At 36.7% G+C, this 22,977-nt stretch overlaps 1 protein-coding gene across 1 annotated transcript in view; it reads right to left on the bottom strand.

The window, feature by feature from the left end:
• Positions 1-190: 190 nt before the first annotated feature.
• The window catches only part of LOC137026289 (voltage-dependent R-type calcium channel subunit alpha-1E), a 104,619-nt gene continuing 81,832 nt past the window's right edge, over positions 191-22,977 (bottom strand). The window contains exons 31-47 of the mRNA XM_067393573.1: positions 20,585-20,695; positions 20,404-20,496; positions 17,647-17,757; positions 17,469-17,534; positions 17,225-17,316; positions 16,862-17,036; positions 16,152-16,279; positions 12,841-12,937; positions 8,504-8,609; positions 8,271-8,378; positions 7,963-8,063; positions 7,595-7,701; positions 6,773-6,896; positions 4,790-4,918; positions 3,557-3,698; positions 3,200-3,375; positions 191-682 (exon numbers count right to left, since the gene is read on the bottom strand). Of these exons, the coding sequence (XP_067249674.1) occupies positions 191-682; positions 3,200-3,375; positions 3,557-3,698; positions 4,790-4,918; positions 6,773-6,896; positions 7,595-7,701; positions 7,963-8,063; positions 8,271-8,378; positions 8,504-8,609; positions 12,841-12,937; positions 16,152-16,279; positions 16,862-17,036; positions 17,225-17,316; positions 17,469-17,534; positions 17,647-17,757; positions 20,404-20,496; positions 20,585-20,695 (2,358 nt within the window). The remainder of the gene's footprint in view (positions 683-3,199; positions 3,376-3,556; positions 3,699-4,789; positions 4,919-6,772; positions 6,897-7,594; positions 7,702-7,962; positions 8,064-8,270; positions 8,379-8,503; positions 8,610-12,840; positions 12,938-16,151; positions 16,280-16,861; positions 17,037-17,224; positions 17,317-17,468; positions 17,535-17,646; positions 17,758-20,403; positions 20,497-20,584; positions 20,696-22,977) is intronic.

The following is a 22,977-nucleotide window of genomic DNA, read 5'->3' as shown; positions in this document are numbered from 1 at the left end:
CACCACAAGCAGGTTGTGATCTTCAGATCTTTAGTACAGTTCTTCTGAGATGATTACACATCTCTGATCAGACTCCACATTCACAGATACACAAATAAACACACACAGGCATATTTTTCCTTAGATTGAGGCACAAAGTTCAGAGGCATCAATCCTCCCAGTACGGTGACACAGAATCTTGTTCACACCCCTAACACCGGTCATCCTCATCAGTGTCACTAAGAAGCTCACAACCTGACGTCCCCGACGCGGCTTGTGCTAGTCGTTTACGGAAATGTCCGTTAGGCACCTGCCAGGAGTGACGTAGTTGTGGGGCAGAGCTGATGGTGTTGGAGCGGCCTAGGCTGGTTGCTATGGCAGCCTCAAAAGTGAGAGTCTCCTCCACACCGCTCGAGTCTGGACTGTTAACGTCCTCCTGCAGTGGCAGGTATGGCTCAGAGATATATCGGTGAGGGGTGGAGTGGGCCATGGCGGTGCAAGGCCCAGTCCCGGTTGGCTCCTCCCCTTCCTCTGTGGGCTGGGCCCTTGTCCGAGCCTCCACCGGTGCGGGATGGGCACGGCACACTAATGGAGAGTAAGAGATGTGGGGCCGAGGACGAGAAGGTGTCTGTGGGAGCTGACGGCGCCCTCGAGGCGTCCCTGAATCAGAAGTGGAGGGAATTGGGCTGCTTGAACTATTGCCCTACAGGATTGAGGGGTAAATAAAGAGACAGAAAGAGAAATAAACAAATGAGGTGATGGAGGGAAGAAAGAACTGCATAATTAGATAGTCTGTCCTTCAATATACACTGCCATTCAAAAGTTTGAGGTCGGTGAGTTTTTGAAAGAAGTCTCTTATGCTCACAAGACTGTGTTTGTTTGATCAAAAATATAGTAAAAACAGTAATTTTGTGAAATATTATTACAATTTAAAATAACTGCTTTCTATTTGAATATATTTCAAAATGTGATTTATTCCTGTGATGGCAAAGCTGAATTTTCTGCAGCCAATTACTCCCGTCTTCAGTGTCACATGATCCTTCAGAAATGATTCTAATATGCTGATTTGGTGATAATCCATGTTGAAAACATATTCTGATATTTTTGTGAAAACATATATTAATTTCTTTAAAAACAAAAACAAAAAAACACTTAACCAACCCCAGACATCTTTTGCTGGATTTTTTTTCACATAGCAGCAAAATAAAATAAAAATACTTTTTTGTCATAGAGACAGAAGTGATATATAAATTGAAACTATAGAATGTCTTCTTTTATTTATGTACACTCACAGTACAAACTTAATGTTGTGCTTTTTTCAAAATAAAGAAAACTTGATGCGTGACCGGTCATCTCTGAATGAAGTCCAATCTGATACTCCCTCACAAAATGAACTGTAACTTAGTAAATAATTATCACACAAAAATGAGACAAATGTCTAAAACACTGAAATGTCAGGTTTTAAATATAAGTCATATAAGTCAAATCGAAAACAAATATTTGTAATCTGTTTGAAAAGAGAGACATGTCAGTCGTTTGCTCATTATCCACTAATGCAGCAATGCCCATGGAGCGCACGCTTTTCAGACGCAAATTCTGAGATGATACATGCAACAGAGAGTGAATGTCCGCATCAGCTCGGAAAACGCATCAAGCTTAGTCAGTTTCATGTACTTTTCATTGTTTTGAGATGCGGTGAGGAATAATTCTAAAAGGATTTACCTTTAAGGATTTTCACTTTCATTTCGAGGATCAACTTGATCAAGGATTGTATGTAATGCCATGGTAAGTTTTTTTATCCCTAAATTCTTTATTCTAATCACGATACAGACTTGTGTTTGCCAATATTAAGCCGCAAAAACACTGTTTAAATATGAATCGTGCATGTTCTGTGTCTCTGTGTGAATGATTATTGGCTTTTCCCAAAAAATACTACTATACTGAGATGAGTGAAATTGACTGAAATATGTAATAAATACTGAAATAAATTGTGTTAGCAACATATTAAATTAACATTTATAGGCTCTATAATATAAAGAAATAATATACATAAAATGTCATAGAAATTTGAATGTTTAGACAATATTTATTTTGGCCTGTTTTGGACAGATTATGAAGGGTTTACTGTAAAATAGCCTATATAGTGCCACATCAGTGAAGATTTTGTTTGCAATGAATGATGAAAACCATTACTTTAAATTGTACCAATATTTCACAGTATTGCTGTTTTTTCTGTATTTTTGGCATGAGACTTCTTTCAAAAACATTAAAAATAGTAATGTGTCCTGACTGGAAGCAGGAAAGTTCTTCTTCTTTTATTTCCCTCCAGTGCAGAAACACCAAATGCCAGGTCAGTGATGTTCACATATATCTTTGAACAGGATTTATTTCCAGGTATAACAGTTTATTCAAATGTGTCTTTGACTCTCATTTATATAGTTAAATATATTTTAAATAAACTTTAAACAAATGATATATTTCTTTTGTCATTGAATGAATGTCTCATTATGCGGCTCATTAGGGGCAGGGTCTTAATCTCCTCAGGTGTGAATCACAGCATTATTCATGAAGATTCACACCTCTTCGCAAACGGTCTGTGTAAACAAAAAGTGTCTTAGAAATGTAAAATCAGTACATTGTTTTATGTGTCTGGGTAGGCAGAATGATTTTAACATCACTTTGAAACAAAAACTCTAGACTAAAATATACAGTTCCCAAAAGTCTTGTGAAAAAATATTTAGTGTGTATTTTGAGGCCTTATTTCAGTGACTTATTTTTTAAAAATATTTTTTCAAAAACCACGCATACGTAATTCTCTCAAAAATACAAACATGTACATACTTGTTGCTCACATATTATTGTAGCCTAGTTTCTGCAGAATACAGTGTAATGAGACTTTTGTCATTAATATGTTTATAAGCAACTGAAAAAAGCACAAATGTCAGGGCATGTCAAAACCACACCAGGACCTCAAATCAGCCTCTGACTCCAGAGGATTAAGTCTTGTCCATTAGAGAACCAGCAGCTCACCTTTCTTTAATATGCCTCATGATTTGAGTTATCATTCATATCCATATCACAAATGGTGCATGCCAAAATGTTAGGGGTTTGTTCAAATCACTAACCCTTAGCATCAGCATTAGTAATATTTTTGCTTACCTTAGAAAATACAGAATACTATGTTGGGTAAGAGGCTGTGCACATGTGTTTGTGTCCTCACCTGTCTGAGGGTTGTGTGCTTCCTGCCCTCACTGGGTGATCGAGAGTGGTGTCTCTCCTGAGACTGACTCCTTTCCTCTGAGTTACAGCGAGACACGTCTGGAGACAGCAGGTGTCTGCGCTCTTTAGACCGTCCTCTCTCCTTGTCCACTGGCTCCCGCAGGTTTGACCTGACAGCTGCACATGCACAAACATAAGCATATGTTAAGACATGTGCAGACACAAAAACACATATAAATGTGGCCTTGATCTGGGCATCCTCACAGAGTACACAAATCCGATACACAATCTCATGCGATTAATTGTGCAGCCCTATACCTTAGTACCCCCGCTTTTGACAGCCCTACTGCAAACTGACCTCTGAAGCTTCTTTGCCTGGGTCTCTCCAGTCGGTCAGGGCTCACCCTCTCCAGAGAGAACTCTTCCTGCCAGTCACCATTCACACACTGATCACCAATTGTAGAGAATGAGCGCTTCATCAGTTTGCTCTCTGAAGATACCTGCTGTAGATGCGCAAAACACAAAAACACACAGAGAACAAACAGAACACACATACAAACCCCAAGAGAACACACACACATCAACAAACAGCCAAACAGACACAAAAAATGAAAATTTATGTTATGTTGTAATATTTACACACTCTCTCTCTGTGAAACCGTACAAAGTGACATAACACTAAACAATGTAAATGAAATGAGTTTCTATAAACAAAAGTTTTTGAAGTTCTGAGTTCTAACAAAAGCAACCACGACCTCATAACATTCCCTGCAGGAAAAAAAAACAGGTAGGTCAAGCTGGTTAAAATTATTTGATTCTGGTAGCTGGTTACACCATAAGTTCCTACTAAATGAAAGGTGTTCTAGCCAGGTTGACCTTGAGCACAACACTCAATCAACCGATTAATCGTGATTAATCACATCCAAAATAAAAAGTTTGTCTTTATATAATATATGTGTGTGTACTGTGTATAATTATTATTATATATTATTTTATATTTTTTATTATTATTTATACATAAATACACACATGCATGTATATATTTAAAAATTATATATTTACATATAAGATATTTATATTTAATGAGTATATACATGCAAATATTTCTTAAATATATACATGTATGTGTGTATTTAAATATATATAATAATTATACACAGTACACACACATCTATTATGTAAACACAAACTTTTATTTTGGATGTGATTAATCGTGATTAATTGTTTGACAGCCCTATTTTATACATTAATATTATATCCATAACATTTTTATTACTTTAATATTTCTATAAATAATTTTAATATAATGACATACAACAATATTATAATTAGAATTATATTACCATAATTCATATTTTAAACACTATGATTTCATATGAATATTTTCAGAGGCATCGCTACATAAACATGTTACCAAACCAAATCAGATTTTTTGGATTTTCCAGCAGGGTGAGCCATTACAGTCACATCAAATCACAAACTATACCTTTCTACCCACTTCTTCCATTCCCTCCTTGGGACCATTGCCAACACTGATGCTAACCACAGAGCAGATTTTCAGAAAGCTAGGCTAGGCTAACACAGGTAGTACCTGTGGCTCTACCGCCAGGCGAGGCATGGAAGAGGCTCGGATAGAGACGCCTCTCCCTGGCACTTGCAGAGGATCGGCCTGCATGCTACTGGGGCACATCACACTGCTAAATTCTTTGTGCTCTGGCACCTACGCAGTTAAAGAGAGAAAAGACGGGGAGGAGGAAGAGACATTCAATCCTTACTAAAATAAATAAAAAATAATAATAAAAAAACACTCTAAGCAGTTCTAAATATCATTGCACCAAATGTCCATTAGTGTGTCACCATCAGAAGTGGACATAGAATAGAAATGTAGGGTTACATACTAATGTAATAACCTGGCTAATGTTATACTCTTTTAGGAGCAAGTTAGGAGCAAGTGTTCATCTTCTTGGATAAAAACGTATCTTTTCTAATCTTTAAATGGAGTAGAGGAAAAGTAAAGTGGTAAGAGTGAAGCGCCATAAGCACAACATAGAGCCATTACGCATAAGCAACTCATAGGGGTGTAGAAAGTTTAAAAGCAGAAGCCACACATATTGGGCATACACACAAGTGTTCTTGCACAAAAAAGTTTCAAATATAAACCAACTTAAAATCCCTTAAGACATCTAGCATTATATCACAGTTCATGGAAGAGAGGCAAAAGAAAAAGCTACCAGGAGGGGAAGAAAATAAGTGTACAGATAAGAGCAAAGAAAGACATCTAAGCTTATATATAACTGCTCACTAGTTATATAAGTGCTGGAAGTTATTTTGACCTAGCAGTCTAACCTTGAGAAACCACATCAATACACCCTTCCGAACCTTAAAAAACAACTCTCTAAATCTCTTCCTTTACAAGGCTAGAAGGCAAATAATAAAGGAATAGCAATAAAGCTGCAAATGTGAAAAGAAAATGAGTCAGGAAATGTAGAAGCATCATGCAAGGTTGTGAACCAGAGAGGTGATGTCCATGCAGATGACTTTGTGATAGATTAGACATCAGTCCAAACAGATGGCAAGTTTGCAAGTGCCTTTATGGAAGCTCATTTTCACCACATAAGGAAAAAAATCATAATTTATTAAATCATATTTATGCCAAGAATTATTACAACAAATTTCGACTTATGTTTTATCTCAGAATCATTCATTTGTATCTCATAATTAAGATTTACCAAAGCATGATTTTGTTATGCAGGAGATACTGGCTTCTAAATACCTTGGCAGCCAATCAATTCATGATTTAAAGTAATTTACATATTGCGTGGCCTTTTGATAAAATCTGGACAGCGTTGATTATATCTGTTGCTTCTCAAAATATAAAAATATGATCTGCCGTGATAGTTTTTATAATAGCTTATAAAAAATCTACTCGCTTTTGAAAATCTTAAAAACATTAGAAAAATATATCAAAGATGGAGTTTTGTGACTTTTAGTCCATGTCTGTTAGTTCATAAGCTAATGTGCTCCTAAAGGTTTTAGTACATATATTTAGCACATAACTGGCAATGGACAGTTGAATTAGCAATTCAACAAACCAGAGTCAGTTATTTTGCTTATATCACTGTTGTTGTCGTTTTAGTTGCCGACAAAAGCATATACACTACCCACAGTCTTAGACACAGTCTCAATTACAGTCAGTGCTTTGCCAATCACATCTCAAAATAGATTCAGAATGTTTTGTTCCACCTTTCTATTCCTAAAACTTTCACAAATGGATCAGTGTCTTTGGCTGTGTAGTATTGTGTAGACCCTGTTACCTTTTGTAACTGTTTTATAACCTGAATTATTCATAAACCAACATGAATTATACATTGAGCATGAGCTGGAATTCATACTGTTTGAGAATTTTAAATAGATAGTGAATTTGAATGTTGTTTCACAAAACAAAGCAGCTATCAGGTATTTCATGCACATATGCAAAACAATGAATAAAATGCAAGACATGTCAAGGATTACTGTGCCAATATGTCTGAGATGAGATGCATTTGTTTGTGTATTTAGGATTTAGTTTTCCTACCATGCTGTGGAGGTGATAGTGGTGTTGGTATTCCTCCCTCTCCTCCATGCTGTCTTGGGCCAAGGGCTGCATGAAGAGATCTTGAGGGGAGATGGGACTCAGTGCCACAAACCCACCTCTAGTGCTGAAGAAACAGCAGATAAACTTGTCAGTTATGCTCATGTTGGCTTGCACCACAAATGTGTCTACAAATAAGGTGGGACTGTGGGAAAACTGTAGGAAAGAGCTAAACATCATTTTTTGGGATCAGAAATTAGTAAATATTTAAAACTTACAATTCAGTTCAACAGTTTATGTGATGTTTTTGGGGAAAAATATGCTACTGGTGCAATGTTACGTTAATTGTATGTTATGTAAATATTTTCAATCTTTATCACACACAAAAAAGAATTGGAATTTGCCTCTATTGTTTATATACAGAAGAATTAAAATAACTAATGGAAAGAGGTGCAGACCAGGGTTATTATCATTAACTAAAACTATAAAGTCAGCTAGTTGCCAAGCATCATTTCTCATTTTAATTTAGTTTAAATTGAAGTACTAAATTCAAAATTAAAAACATTAAAAACTACATAGACATGTTTAAAAAAACAAAAACCAATACAAATGACAAAAACACAAAACAAACTAAAATTGAAATGAAAGAAAATATAAAAATAAAATCTAATTCAACATATTAACTTTTTTTTAATTATATAAAAAATATTTTAATAACATTGATATACTATTATAATAGTATATCAATGATATTAAAATAACACTAGTGCAGACAGACAGACACACACACACACACACACACACACACACAACATGTACAATTACAGGGCAGATCCTGCACTGTGGGACAGGAACGGCAGAGCCTTGGCACTGCAGAGAATATCCTGTGGTAGTGAGGATGCATCCATGCGTTGGAACATCGGTGCATGTTTCTGCAAGACAACATTAGATGGTCAGCACAGTCTCCCCAGTGACACACTGACCCAAAACAGCACATCTTTCCAGCTTTAAGGAGTTCACACTTCAAACTGATATATGAGGGTTTTTCTGTTTTCTGTCAATATAGAACCCCATATTTTACAGTTAGATGGCAATGTTGCATATATAAGCTGATTCAATAGGCCAGAAGTTGAGAGTCGGCTGGTCTTTAGCACTTGAGTTCTAGTGCTGTAGGAGTTAAAATACATCTCTACCTGTTCTTCAAGCTGTTGACGGAGCTTCTTAGCTTTGTTCTGCTTGTAGTAGTCCATGATCATCATGGCTGCATAGATCTTCCCAATGGTCATGTCACTGGCTGGAAGAAAGATTTGTTTATTGTAGAAAACAAGATTTCAATGCAGGGTGCAAATTACTTTCACTTTTAGGAGAGTGGGTGGGTGCCCCTAGTGGCCAATACTGGTACAACAAGCTAAACTTTCACAACCAAGGTGAATTACACTCAAAAAAGGGATGCAAAAGGATACAAAAACCTGCCATACAGTTACTCACACAGATCTCTCACCTTTGTGAATGGGTACAAGCAGATCAAGAGATTTCTGGGAGAGGTGTGGCCAGATGACACTGATTTCCTTCTGCAATTCTATGTCCATCTGGCCCCTGTCATCACCCCCTGTGACATCAATGAACTATTAGACCATTGAACTAATATTATGGTGCAAAATAATAAAAAAAGCATAAAAACAAATCAGAGTAAGTTTGATTTTTAAGGAATTGGAAACGATCAGTGATGCAAACCTCGAGCGATTTTAATGTCCAGCGCGGTGCGTATGAGGGCCATAAGGGTGGAGGTGAAATGGACGGACATGTCCTCATCCACTGGCATGTTCATCAGAACCAACCGCTGAGAGCAAGTCACCGCAAGGGCAAAAGATAAATTAAATACAAGAATTGCAAAATTAAAAGTGAGTGTGCATGTTTTAAATTGAGGTTTAATTATCTTTAACTTTTAATTAACACCAAGATGTCACAACACCACACATTCATGCACACAGTTGAAACACATACATTGGATAGAGACAGAGTAGAGATTTATGCATAGAAACTTGAAAAGTCTGAAGGATAACACTTTATAAATATGCCCTTTGCAATACGTCTTTAACACTGGAATAAGCATCAGGGTTATCACAGTGTTTTGAAGACATTAAGGTGACATATTCAAATAAAGTATAATTGGTGGATGTACAGGGACTTTACAGTAGGATGATTAGAAGACAATGACAAACAAGAACATCACTAATAGTCTATTAATAATAACAATAATATAGCTATATGTATCGCAATTATTTGACATACAGTGGCCCTAAAAACACTAAAATATCATTGCATTAGATACAAAACATACTACTGTAGATAACAGAACTTACTTTTAACTATCTTGTTTCACAAATAATTGCCACTTGGTTCAGTATGCTTTTACATAATACATAAAGATATTTTTTACATAAAGATATTCATATATTTTGGCTAAAGTGTCCAAATACTTATTTTGGGCCTTTATATTGAGCCTCTTGAAAACAAGCAGACTTCATTTAAATCATAATACTGCAGACTACCTTATACGCCACTTTGGAGGGGCATTTCTTGCCCAGGCCAAGCGGTGGCGACATGCAGGTCAGCATCTCGTACATATCAGTGTAATGAATACGGCCACTGGGAGGGGGCAGTCACCAGGGGCAATAATGATGAAGAAGAGGAGGAGGAGGAGGAAGAAGAATTGGGCATTCCCAAGGAACGAGGGAGGAGAGGAAGATTGGCGTGGAGGAAAAAAGGAAACAACAGAAAAGATAGAGGAAGAAGGAAGAGACAGGAAAGGGAAATTTTAATGTGTTTCATACTTAAGAAAAGAAAAACTGTCAAAAGGGAAACTGATTAAACACAGAGGTGAGGCCAGGTGGAGGTTTTTCTATGCAACGCTGGCATAGAAGAGGCTATAGGAGAGAAAATATTAAAACAGCCAAAGATCTGATGAGTCAAGCTGGTGGATCTGAGGGTTTGACTGGGTGTATTGAAAAGGAAACCCTGCTATTATAATACATAAACCCACAGGGGTCAATTTGCTCAGGGTCAGAAATTAACAGAGACTTTGGGTAAAAATGCCAAAAAAATAATTATTACCTGTCATGAATTCCTGAAGTTTAAGTTTTAACATCAGATGTATTTTGTGAAATTGAATGGCCTAATTAAGGGTTTGTTCACTTCAGAATTAAAATTCCTGATCATTTACTCACCCCCATGTCATCCAAGATGTTTGTCTTTCTTTCTTCAGTCGAAAAGAAATTAAGGTTTTTGAGGAAAACATACCAGGATTTTTCTCCATATAGTGGTCCAAATTGCAGTTTCAATGCAGCTTCTAAGGGCTCTACATAATCCCAGTTGAGGAATAAGGGTCTTATTTAGCGAAACCATAAGTTTTCTAAAAAAAAAAAATTAAAATAATAATAATTATGTTAATCACATTGGAAATGTCATGCGTGTCCGTAGACAGAAGTACTGCGGTAAGGCGAAAAACATTTTACCTTTTTTTGTAAAGGCCGTTTGACTTAGTCTTTGCACATTCGCTTTGCGCCTACGTCATGCATGACCTTTTCAATCTGTTTACGTAATGTTTTTTTCCTCATTAATGTACACACAGCACCCCATATTGACAGAAAAACACAGAATTGTTGACATTTTTGCAGATTTATTAAAAAAAGAAAAACTGAAATATCACATGGTCCTAAGTATTCAGACCCTTTGCTTTGACACTCATATATTTAACTCAGGTGCTGTCCATTTCGTCTGATCATCCTTGAGATGGTTCCACACCTTCATTTGAGTCCAGCTGTGTTTGATTATACTGATTGGACTTGATTAGGAAAGCCACACACCTGTTTATATAACCTTACAGCTCACAGTGCATGTCAGAGCAAATGAGAATCATGAGGTCAAAGGAACTGCCTGAAGAGCTCAGAGACACAATTGTGGCAAGGCACAGATCTGGCCAAGGTTACAAAAAAAATTCTGCTGCACTTAAGGTTCCTAAGAGCACAGTGGCCTCCATAATCCTTAAATGGAAGACGTTTGGGACGACCAGAACCCTTTCTAGAGCTGGCCGTCCGGCCAAACTGAGCTATCGGGGGAGAAGAGCCTTGGTGAGAGAGGTGAAGAAGAATGCAAAGATCACCGTGGCTGAGCTCCAGAGATGCAGTCGGGAGACGGGAGAAAGTTGTAGAAAGTCAACCATCACCGCAGCCCTCCACCAGTCGGGGTTTTATGGGAGAGTGGCCCGACAGAAGCCTCTCCTCAGTGCAAGACACATGAAAGCCTGCATGGAGTTTGCTAAAAAACACCTGAAGGACTCCAAGATGGTGAGAAATAAGATTCTCTGGTCTGATGAGACCTAGATAGAACTTTTTGGCCTTAATTCTAAGTGGTATGTGTGGAGAAAACCAGGAACTGCTCATCACCTGTCCAATACAGTCCCAACAGTGAAGCATGGTGGTGGCAGCATCATGCTGTGGGGGTGTTTTTCAGCTGCAGGGACAGGATGACTGGTTGCAATCGAGGGAAAGATGAATGCGGCCAAGTACAGGGATATCCTGGACTAAAACCTTCTCCAGAGTGCTCAGGACCTCAGACTGGTCCTAAGGTTTACCTTCCAACAAGACAATGACCCTAAGCACACAGCTCAAATAATGAAGGAGTGGCTTCACAACAACTCCGTGACTGTTCTTGAATGGCCCAGCCAGAGCTCTGACTTAAACTCAATTGAGCATCTATGGAGAGACCTAAAAATGGCTGTCCACCAACGTTTACCATCCAACCTGAAGTAGTTCAGGGTCTGAATACTTAGGACCATGTGATATTTCAGTTTTTCTTTTTTAATAAATCTGCAAAAATGTCAACAATTCTGTGTTTTCTGTCAATATGGGGTGCTGTGTGTACATTAATGAGGAAAAAAAATAATTTAAATGGCTATATATATATATATATATATATATATATATATATATATATATATATATATATATTTTTTTTTTTTTTTTTTTTTTGTGATTTATTTTTTTTAGAAAATGACCAATCGTTTTGCTAGATAACACCATTATTCCTTGGCTGGGATCATATAGAGTCTTTTTGAAGCTGCATTGATGCAATTTGGACCTTCAACCCACTGTACCCCCACTATGGAGAAAAATTCTAGAATGTTTTCCTCAAAAATCTTAATTTCTTATCAACTAAAGAAAGAAAGACATGAACATCTTGGATGACATGGGGGTAAGTAATTTTTTCAGAAAATTTTAATTCTGAAGTGAACTAATCCTTTCATTTTTCAGATTTTATTTTAAATGACATAAAAATAAATAAATCATACAATAAAATATGAAAATATAGTTGTTTTAGTCTAGATATACATCTTCCAATGCTATTTGGACATGTCTTCAGTGATGAACCCGGGGTCATAGGGTGTTTAGGGGCTTTAATCATCATACACCCTAGCCCGGAGACCCCAGCCGGGGGTGATCAGCCCCCGACTTGTGTCCAAAAAATATGCCCTCATAAGGTAAAAACTGCCAAGTAGCAAATATACCCCTTAGAAATATAAAGTTAATTTCTGACACTGTGGTAGGTCAGGGGAGAGATGAGCATAATCTTCTCTTGATTTACAAACAGGTGAGGGAATGGCGAATGCGAGGAGTCTGCCCTCCTCTAACCTAAAACCCACATTTATGGAATTACGTTCAATAAAAGCCCCAAATCCAATTCAGACACAGAGAGATTGAATCCCTACTGACATCCATTGGCAGTGATAGATATTATCTAATGGAGTTCACTGATGGATGGCTCTCAGTGTCATTAACTGCAGCAGTTATTCACACTTCAGGAGCAGTACGCAGGCCAAAGGGATGGGCTATCTCTCTGTGCACTGAGCTCTTGTCTCTGCCAGTCTTTGACCCGGTGGAAAGCAGCACTGGAGTAAATCACGGGAACGAGAGGGGAGTGAGGGGTGGTAGCTAGTGAAGAAGTGGGGAATGAAAAAAGGAGAGGAGGAGAGAGAGAGGCAGAGGGGTAGTTTTTTCATGGTTGAGCCAAACCTTGCATGCCACCCTGTAGGGACAATTCTTTCCAAAGCCCAGAGGAGGTGATATTGTGCGTACTACTTTGTACATCTCCTTATAGTGTAGTTTTCCACTGGAGAAGGAAATACTGTCCGTTAACGGTAAATAGACAATGTCAAGTTAAATGTAGTAGGAGTGGTAAGTTTTCATGAAATATACTTTAAAGGGGTCATATCACACATTAGTGATTTTTTTTCACCAAAAGCCAACATAATATAGCTGTTCATGACCATTTTAAGACATCTGTCTAACCCTAAAGGGGGTCGCACACTGGACGCGTAGCTCGGCGCCGCGCAGCGCCGCGCCACGTCTTTAAAATTCGAACACATTGTTTTCTATGAGAGTACGCACACCGGCGGCGACATACGGCGCCTGTCCGCGCCGCCCAGCTACGACTCAGGAAGTTGTTCAAAATCCTGCCGCGCCACAGAGCGCCATTTCAAGGTTTTATATTAAATTTATATTATATTTCCCTCAAATCGTCAATGTACATACTGATTTCACCCTGTGCTACAAGATACACTTGTTTTACATTCTGAGTTCAACAGCTTGAGTAAGGTCTAAACATATTTGGGGAAAATGTATAATAAACGTAGCCCTTTCTAATATATTATTTTGCTCTTTTGTGCCATTTTTCCATACACTAACCTCAGTGATGCGAAATAACAAAGCACAGGCAAATTCGATTGCCTCTATTTTTCAGTCTTTGACGTAAAAGTAGCAGTGCAGCAGTTTTTTTTGTTGTCTGTCAATATTTGATCTGTTTGAGGAGGACATAAAAAACAGGGCATTCAAACACCTTCATAGTCTACATTGGATAAATATATAATATAATGTAATTATGTCTGTTGAATACTGCATAATTTAGAAGATAATATTCTTTAGTACTGTGAAATCCCCACAAAATACGAAATATTAAATATATTATATATTATTATACATTAGTTATCATGAACTAATAATGAACTGCACTTGTACAGCCTTTATTAATCTTTGTTTAAGTTAATTACAACATTTACTAATACATTATTAAAATCAAAGTTGTATTTAACATTAGTTACACTGAACTAACATGAACAAAGAACAACTGTTTTTTAACTAACATTAAGTTAACAAAGCTTAATAAATACTGTAACAAATGCTCATAGTTCATGTTAGTTAACCTAATACATTAACTATGATAACAAATGAAACTTTATTGTAAAGTGTTACCGAAATAACTTGTTTTGCTAACGTTTTTACTCGGACTAGCAAGTTAACGTTAGTTAAATAATATTGCTACAATGTAACATAGTTGCCTAGACAACCGATACAACAAAACAATAACAGACATAATGTGATCTTCATTAATGAACCTTCAAAAGTCAGCTATTATTCAATACAAATAAAAAAATAAATAATAAATAAAGTAAGCTTTCATCGTGCAGCTCTTCTGTCAGAAGCCGATTCAAAATTGAGCTTGCGCGTATAGAATGTGCGCGTCCGGTGTGAGATATCTGAGACGCGGCGTGGCGCTGCGCGGCGCGGCGCCGAGCTTCGCGTCCGGTGTGCGACCCCCTTTAGAATCACGCATGCTGTTTTTTGCTGTTGCAAAGCAAATGCTCACAGCGACCAATTTCTGCAGCTTTGTGCCAGTAAATGAGATCTGAATTCTGCAAACAGATTGTGTTCTTATTATAGTGAATTCTTATCTCAGAATAACAAAGAAATTAGTCACCTTCTCCGAATTGTAATTTATGTCAGCAGAGAGTACTTGGCACATATTTACAGGTGTGTATGGGGCTTGATATTATTTCTTTGGAGCTGTCAACAGCTCACATCCATGGGGCATGGCCAAAGACCACAGAAACCTGGAGTGCTGCTTTTGATATTGTTAAGTCCTTTGTTTCTTCTTTTGGATATAAAATTTATTTGTATTTATTTATTTATATTTTATATTATCTGCTGATTATTTATTCTATCTTTTACTTTCTCCTCAATGTCTTTTAACCCCTCAGAACAGTATAAGTCTACCTGGGGGGTGCATGTTGTATTGTAATGTAAGTTCTGTCATGACAACTCTCGGAGTGTTTCGCATGGTAATGGGTATGACAATGTTGATAAATTTGTCTTGGCGGAATAGATCTGCTACGCTGCTGCTGCTTTTATTGCTGCTGCTGCTGCTGCTGCTGCAGAGCAAGTACGGGACTTGCTACTGCCAATACATACACGACACGCTGCTCTGAGCAAGTAAGACATGCTGCTGCTGTACAATATAGTGTACATGAATTACCCGTAGCAGATCTATACAGGTGGAGCTGGGGAAGGTGGAGGGTTTCTGAAGCATGCTGCACTGCTAAGGCAAATGCTACTCATGTATTTGAAGATTGAGCACGCAAGGTTATTGGCTATAGCAGGAACCAATCATCTATGTCCTATAGATAATGATGTGATTACGAGCAGGTCGAGTTAAAGGACCTGTTAGCCTGCCCTTTAGAGTTTCATGCCAGAACTTTGTATTTATATAAATTTTATACTGAACTGATTATTCAATAAAAACAATTGTTCACAAAAAAATAAAGATATTAGATTCTTATGGAAGCTTGTTTCTGCCATGAAATACAAAATAAAAAAGGTAATTGTGTTTTTTTTATTTCACAATTCTGACTTTTTTCTAAGAATTGCGAGTTTATATCTCACAACATTGAATTTATAACTCGCAATTGCATGTTATAAAGTCAGAATTTCGAAGAAAAAGTCATATATCTTCCAATTCCGACTTTATAACACGCTATTCTGACTTGATATCAAGCATGTTTTTTGTGAGATAAAAAGTCAATTAGTTTTTTTTTTTTTTTTATTTCATGGCAGAAACAAACTTCTATAGATTGTTCATGATATGACCCCTTTAAATCCTCCTACAAGGCTTCAAATTTGTGTGAAGAGAGAAACAAAAACATTACTGACAATTACAAACTATCCAGGGCAGCGTTTCCCAAAAGCATCGTAAGCTTAAGTTGATCGTAGCTCCATTGGTTTCAATGGAGCTACGATCAACTTAGGCTTACGATGCTTTTGGGAAACGCTGCCCAGTTCATTTTATAAAAAAACATTCATGTGTTGTATAAAATTCAACTGTAAATAAACATCTGTATCTGTTTATATAATACAATTATATGTATTGTAAAATGATATAATAAATATAATATTTTTGCAGAATAAGAAAAATTTCAGTCTATCATGTTATTTTTTTGTACATCTGTATTGCATGTGATCAACTGAAAAGAGTGGAAAGTTGTATCTCTCACCATGCAGCACGGTCATACTCTCCCCAGATCCGTACAAACTCATCCAAGTGGTGAGGACCCAGAATGGATGAGTCACGTGTCAGGTACTCAAAATTATCCATGATCACAGCCACAAACAGATTTAGCATCTGAAAGAGAGATAGGGATGTGGAAGTTGTGAAATACATACAAAATACACGTTACTAAGTGAACTTAAATGCCCGTTCACACAAAGGACGATAACTACAGTAATAAAAATATAGTTTTAAAAATCATTCTAAATATAAAAGAATAGCAAAGTCCACACCACAACTTTAAGGATAAATGCACAGATAAACAATTGTTGGAATCACTTTCACAACGATTTTTTTTTTTCAGCTGATAAATGACAAAATCATTGACAGCCAATCAGCTTTAAAGAGCTGAATAAACAGAACAATATTGTTTGTTGGTGTGGATGCTAATATGTGGATGCTAATATGTTTGTTTGTTGGTGTGGATGCCAATATTGTTTGTTGGAGTGTTAAGCATTGGCAGAGATTCATGTTTTCCTTCATTTTATTTATTTATTTATTTCTACCTTATTAGATTATTAGAATCATTTTAAAATTTTGCAGTTTATATTTTATGTGCCAAAAAAATTGGATTTGGTGTGAAAAGGCCTTAAGTGTGTGGGTTTTAAGTGTAAAGGTTTGCAATGATGTGTATCATTAAACTGTATTGCTTCTCACCAGAAAAGAACTGAAGAAGATGAAGGAGACAAAGTAGAAGTATGCAAAGTCGGTACCACATTCTTTTTTCATCCCCTTTGTTGAGTTGTTGAGAGGAATTGAGTTGTCTATTTCACACTCCTTCTCTCCTAAACACGATAACATGATTTCCTGCCATGACTCACCTGTTGCACTCCTAAACACATACACACATATATGTATATCATAAATTAAGACAAATTTATTCATTCCCGAAGAGTAGTCTGGTTCATCATTTTAGATTTATAGTGAAATAATTAATATATCATAAAATGTAGCACTTTTTTTTACCAACAAAAAGAAAGAACATTAAAACAGATGCAGAAATTATAAACATAATCTTACCTGAACAACAGCATGAGTGCACCAAAGAATGTGTTAAAGTTATTGTGTTTGTTGATTTGGCTTTTGTCATTTAGCTTGATGTTGCCGAATACCTTTAGTAAGATTACAAAAACATAAGAGGTGTCTGTCACATTTAAAGGCTTAACAAATTAAAGTAAGAGAAAAGGTGGCAAAGAACCAAAGAAGACAGAGAGAAGAATATAAAGATGGTGACAGACTGTCTGGGGACAAAGACAACCTTTACCTGCATGCCAATGATGGCATAGATGAAAAACAGCATGGCGATGAGCAAACAGACATATGGAAGAGCCTGCAAGACAAATCTCATGTTAAACTCACAGAAAATATTTTATAATAAGTGGTTTTGGTTAAAATAAAAGAATAAGGGATTTCAATATAATGCCACTGCAGACATGTCTTACCTTGAAGGACTGGACAAAAGTCCAGAGCAGAATACGGATGGTGTAGCCCTGACGCAGAAGTTTAATCAGCCGAGCTGCCCGGAATAGCTTCAGGAAGCCCATATTAAAAGGCTGCAAAACCAGAACACAGAGGTGACTGCTTATGCAAATAAATACTGGACATAAAATAGAATACGAAGGGCATCACGCATGGAAATAAATACTGAGTACATAACAATCAAAACACAACACACAATGCTTGTGCAAACAACTACTGACTACAAATCAATTGGAATTAGAGCCGCACGAATATTGTTACAAAATCATGATCTTGATTCAAACAGCCACGCAATCTTATTCCTGAATGAAAATGATTTGGCTTTGTCTATTAAAACTTTGACAGGTACGATCACAGAGAACATTTAGATCTCCATTGGCGCTTCTGCTGATCCAGAAAGAGTAGTTGTCATGTAGAGGCTAGTGTTGTCACGGTACCAAAATTCCAGTAGTCGGTACCGATACCATGAAAATTTTACGGTTCTCTGTACCATTTTTTAGCCTGGTAATACCAGACTCTGCTACTTCACTTTGCTTCATAGACAGAGTCTGGAATGACATAATAGAGAAGAGTTTTCTCTGTCGCTAGGGGCGCTTGTCTGAAGTTTAAAATCATTGGTTACCCATAAGCCAATCAGATACGTTTAGTTATGACATATGTTATGCGCCTGTACAGCCGCATCGAAGCACAGACATCATGCATCGAACTCAAATCTATGATTGAACTTCCACTGTAAACCTGTTGTAAACACATGATAAAACAAATGTTTATCAAACACTCTTCTTGTTCTGGCTTCAGTTTGAAAAAGAGTTGAATGTTCTCCATAACAGAGCGAATTGCATCCCGTGTCTCGTTTCCCATTTCCGTGGTCGTTCTGGTTTTCGATTTCTCTAACCTACAATGTAAAACTCGGCGCTTAGCATCTACGTAACGGCTCTCAGCCCGCCCTCTGTTCGTTGATTGGCCCGGCTGTTTCCAGACCGGTGGCAAACAGAAAGCTCTGACGCTGTATCAGACTGAGTACAGAAGCGAAATGAAATTGAGCGGAAGTAGGAAGTCTGACGTAGTCAGGCTAACCATTTTTGGTACCACAGCAAAATCTGTTTGAACTATTTTACTATTTTATATAGCCTATTTTAAAAACATTAAATATGATTTGGAGTGTGCTTGTATGTTTGTGTGTGTGTATATATAGGCTACCTCAATTAAATAAATTTTGAAATATACAAAAAAATAAATAAATGCACAAACATCCATTTTGTACTGTTGAAAAAAAACAGCATGCTGGTAAGGTAGGTTTTGAAGCTGGTATGCTGGTTTGAGCTGGTTTATGCTGGTCATGTGCTGGTTCTAAGGTGGCCCTGGACCAGCATAAACCAACTCTAACCAGCATACCAGATTCAACATATGCTGTTTTTTTGTTTGTTTTTTTTTCAACAGGGGTAACAGATGTGCGTGTTTATTTTAGTTATTCCGTCAGAGAAACAACACACAGCCTGTAAAACTATGAAATAAATATCAGTAAATAATGGTAATCTAAATAATAAGAAAGTTAAAAATAATTAAAAAAACATTTGTTTTTTTATTTCCACACAAAGATATAGCCAAAGTCCCGTTATTATAGTCTTTGATATAGCCTACCGCTTTGCGCTTTGTGAGGGATGTGGGAAACGAGCAGGAAAGAGACAATTTCTTTTTAATAATATCTTTCATGTTATCTCCTGATGTTACAAGCAAATGACACTTGTTGTAAAAGGTTTGAAGAGCGAGTTTTATCTTCAGACATTCAGGCTGTGTTTGATTTAGCGCTGCCAGAGAAAATGAAACTAAAAATCACCAGCGTGTGTGAAACGCGCTATACAAATAAACTTGACGCGCCTTATAAAGTCTAATAACGAGCACAAAATGTGTTAAATAGAAATTGACGTGCAAGCAAAAAGTTTCTGTCCTACGTTTTTTTCTACTTTACCACAGTAAAGAATGTGAATATAATAGGGCTAAATGCGAACGAAAGAAATGTTTATAATCCCCTATGTGAGTGAATATTCGGGAAAAGAGATTCCATGTGGAATAACTAATGGAATATTGTTAAATTCTCTGCTAATCGGATGACCAGATCGTGATTCGCGTACCTCTCTCATTCGGCATGAACCAAAATGTTTCCATGGCTGCGATGTCACATTTAATTGCTAACCTATTATTTCTTTTGTAAACAAAGCTTTGTGCTTCACTCGTGTCATATTCACGTAAATACTTCCACAGCCCTATCAGTGTGTACCGAACATACCCGGATTCTCGGTACTACAGAAATGCTGGTATCGTCACATTTTCAAAATTTCAGTACCGACTTGGTACCGAAGTACCGGTACTTTTGACAACACTAGTAGAGGCATAAAACAGCTTCACAAAGTCTTTTTAACCAAACAATCTTATTATTTCTGTTTTATAATAATTCAGATTATCACAGAAGTACTGGGATAAAAGTTTATAGTTCGGATATAAACACTGATGTCTAGTAGCGATCAAAATAGAGTAAAACACCCTTTGAAAATAACTTGATGCTTCAAATAATGATTATACTGATCACATCGTTACACCAGTGGTGACAAGTGACTGTTAAAAAAGTGACTGTCATTGAATCATTCATTCAAGAGATTGTGCAACTCTAATCAGAATAAAAGAATTGTGCAGTTCTAATCGGAATAAAAAACATTTCTCACTTTTGGACTCTGCCATTTGTCAACCACAATTTCAGTGATGCTTCCTAGAACCGTGATGAAGTCAAATATATTCCATGTGTCTCTGAAATAATTCTGAAAGATAAAAAGATGATAATTTATGTTGGAAATGCATTTCAGTATATATATTAGGCATTGTATCACATTCCCAGTGTTAGCTTACCATGATACCAAATGCCAGGATCTTGAGAACACATTCCACAGAGAAAATAACAGTGAACACAGTGTTGAGGTATTTTAGCACATCATCATAGCCGTCAGGACTTCGATCATGCTGATAGAGAGCAAAAAAGAGAGACAAAAAAGGTCTTTATGAATATTTAATTATGTTTACATCATTTTTTTAACTTACTGATTTGTTTTTTATATCTATGCATCTATGTATGTATCTATAGCTGTCTGTCTATCAATCCATCCATCCATCCAACCATCCATCCATCCATCCATCCATCCATCCATCCATCCATCCATCCATCCATCCATCCATCCATCCATCCATCCATCCAACTAAAATCAACTGCTTAGCAACAAATCACCAACAAATCACCATAGCAACTGCATTCAGACTGTCTAGCTAACACCCAAAAACCATAGCAACCATCTAGAAAGCCCAAACATCTGTCAAGCAGTGTCATAGCAACCACTGAGCTTAGCAACGGCTTAGTAACACAAGTACACAAAGCATTTATAGCCTTAAAGGGATAGTTCACCCAAAAATGAAAATTTGATGTTTATCAGCTTACCCCCAGTGCATCCAAGATGTAGGTGACATTTTTTCTTCAGTCGATCACAAATGATGATTTTTAACTGCAACCGCTGCCCTCTGTCATTCAAATAATTGCAGTAGATGGGAACTTCATCTATAAGAGTGAATAAACCTTGCTTAGACAAATCCAAATGAAACCCTGCGGCTCGTGACGACACATTAATGTCCTAAGACACGAAACGATCGGTTTGTGTGAGAAACCGAACAGTATTTATATCATTTTTTTACCTCTAATACACCACTATGTCCAACTCCGTTCAGCTTCCTGCTAGTGAGGTCAAAAAACGCGTTCTGATGATGGAAGTGATGTCTCGCCCATATACTTCAATGAGCGCGAGACATCACTTCCGTTGTCAGAGCGCGATCTGACCTCACTCACCGGAAGCTGAACGGAGTTGGACATAGTGGTGTATTAGAGGTAAAAAATTATATAAATACTGTTCGGTTTCTCTCACAAACCGATCGTTTCGTGTCTTAGGACATTAATGTGTCGTCACGAGCCGCAGGGTTTCATTTGGATTTGTCTAAGCAAGGTTTATTCACTCTTATAGATGAAGTTCCCATCTACTGCAATGATTTGAATGACAGAGGGCAGCGGTTGCAGTTAAAAATCATCATTTGTGATCGACTGAAGAAAAAATGTCACCTTCATCTTGGATGCACTGGCGGTAAGCTGATAAATATCAAATTTTCATTTTTGGGTGAACTATCCCTTTAAAATTATAATTTCTTCAAACTCCCCAAGTACTTAAAGGGATAGTTCACCCAAAAATGAAAATTTTGTCATCATTTACTGTACTCACCCTCATGTTGTTCAAAACCTGTATGAGTTTCTTTATTGTGATGAACATTTTTGGGTGAACTATCCCTTTAATAGATTTTTACTTAATAGTACCTAATAGTAAAGGTGTGAATCTCTTTTCTTTTATTGTTTGACTAACATTAATGACACAGACAGCAGCAGGTATAACCTATTATATGAAGATGTAATGCACAGATCTAATATAATGTTACACATCAGATGTTTTCCCTCAACTGTTCCCCAAACATTCACTTAAGACAAAACCGACTATGCTTGTGTGAATATATTTTGAAACACTTTAATTCTGTGTGTATCTGACCATTCAAACAAAATACGCCGCTAAAGAGAACTGAATTCAGGATCGCATACTGTCTGAGAGGCGTCTGTCTGTGTGTGAGCTTTGGGTCTGTGTTAGTGCGAATGACATCTTTTTCATAAAAAAAAAAAAAAAATGATCTAACTTTTTACATATGAGCTAATTAAACAATAATAATTTGGTTAATTACAGAGAAAACGAATGAAGAACTGACTATCTGTATATAGCCTATTAAAATATAACCAATGTAGAGATTACAATATATTAACTATGAATCAACTATAAACTAATAGTTTGAAAATGATTTGTAAGTACTTTATCACTGTATACTTATTATAAAGTGTTACCCATCTTTTTTTTATTAATAGATACGTTATTTATTTAGCCTACAATAAAACAGTACATTGATATGCATGATAGGCCTATTTAATTAAATGTTTTAAAAAATATATTTTTTTGTTTTTACATTTAATAATTTAGCCGATGCTTTTATCCAAAGCATCAATGCACGCACAATTTACAGTAATTGTCATTTTACACACATTCAGATCTGGAGCCATTCTGGTATGGAATACCCACATTTCACAATTCAATTAAAACCTGATGCTGGATGCTAATAAAGCATTTTAAAAATTGTAACTGAAAACTGAATGAAACAGACAGACAGAGAGA

The sequence above is a fragment of the Chanodichthys erythropterus genome, chromosome 9, assembly GCF_024489055.1.
Source record: "Chanodichthys erythropterus isolate Z2021 chromosome 9, ASM2448905v1, whole genome shotgun sequence".
In the NCBI taxonomy this organism is placed as follows: domain Eukaryota; kingdom Metazoa; phylum Chordata; class Actinopteri; order Cypriniformes; family Xenocyprididae; genus Chanodichthys; species Chanodichthys erythropterus.
Note: the sequence above shows the minus strand (reverse complement) of the source record. Positions and strands in the feature narration are given on the sequence as shown.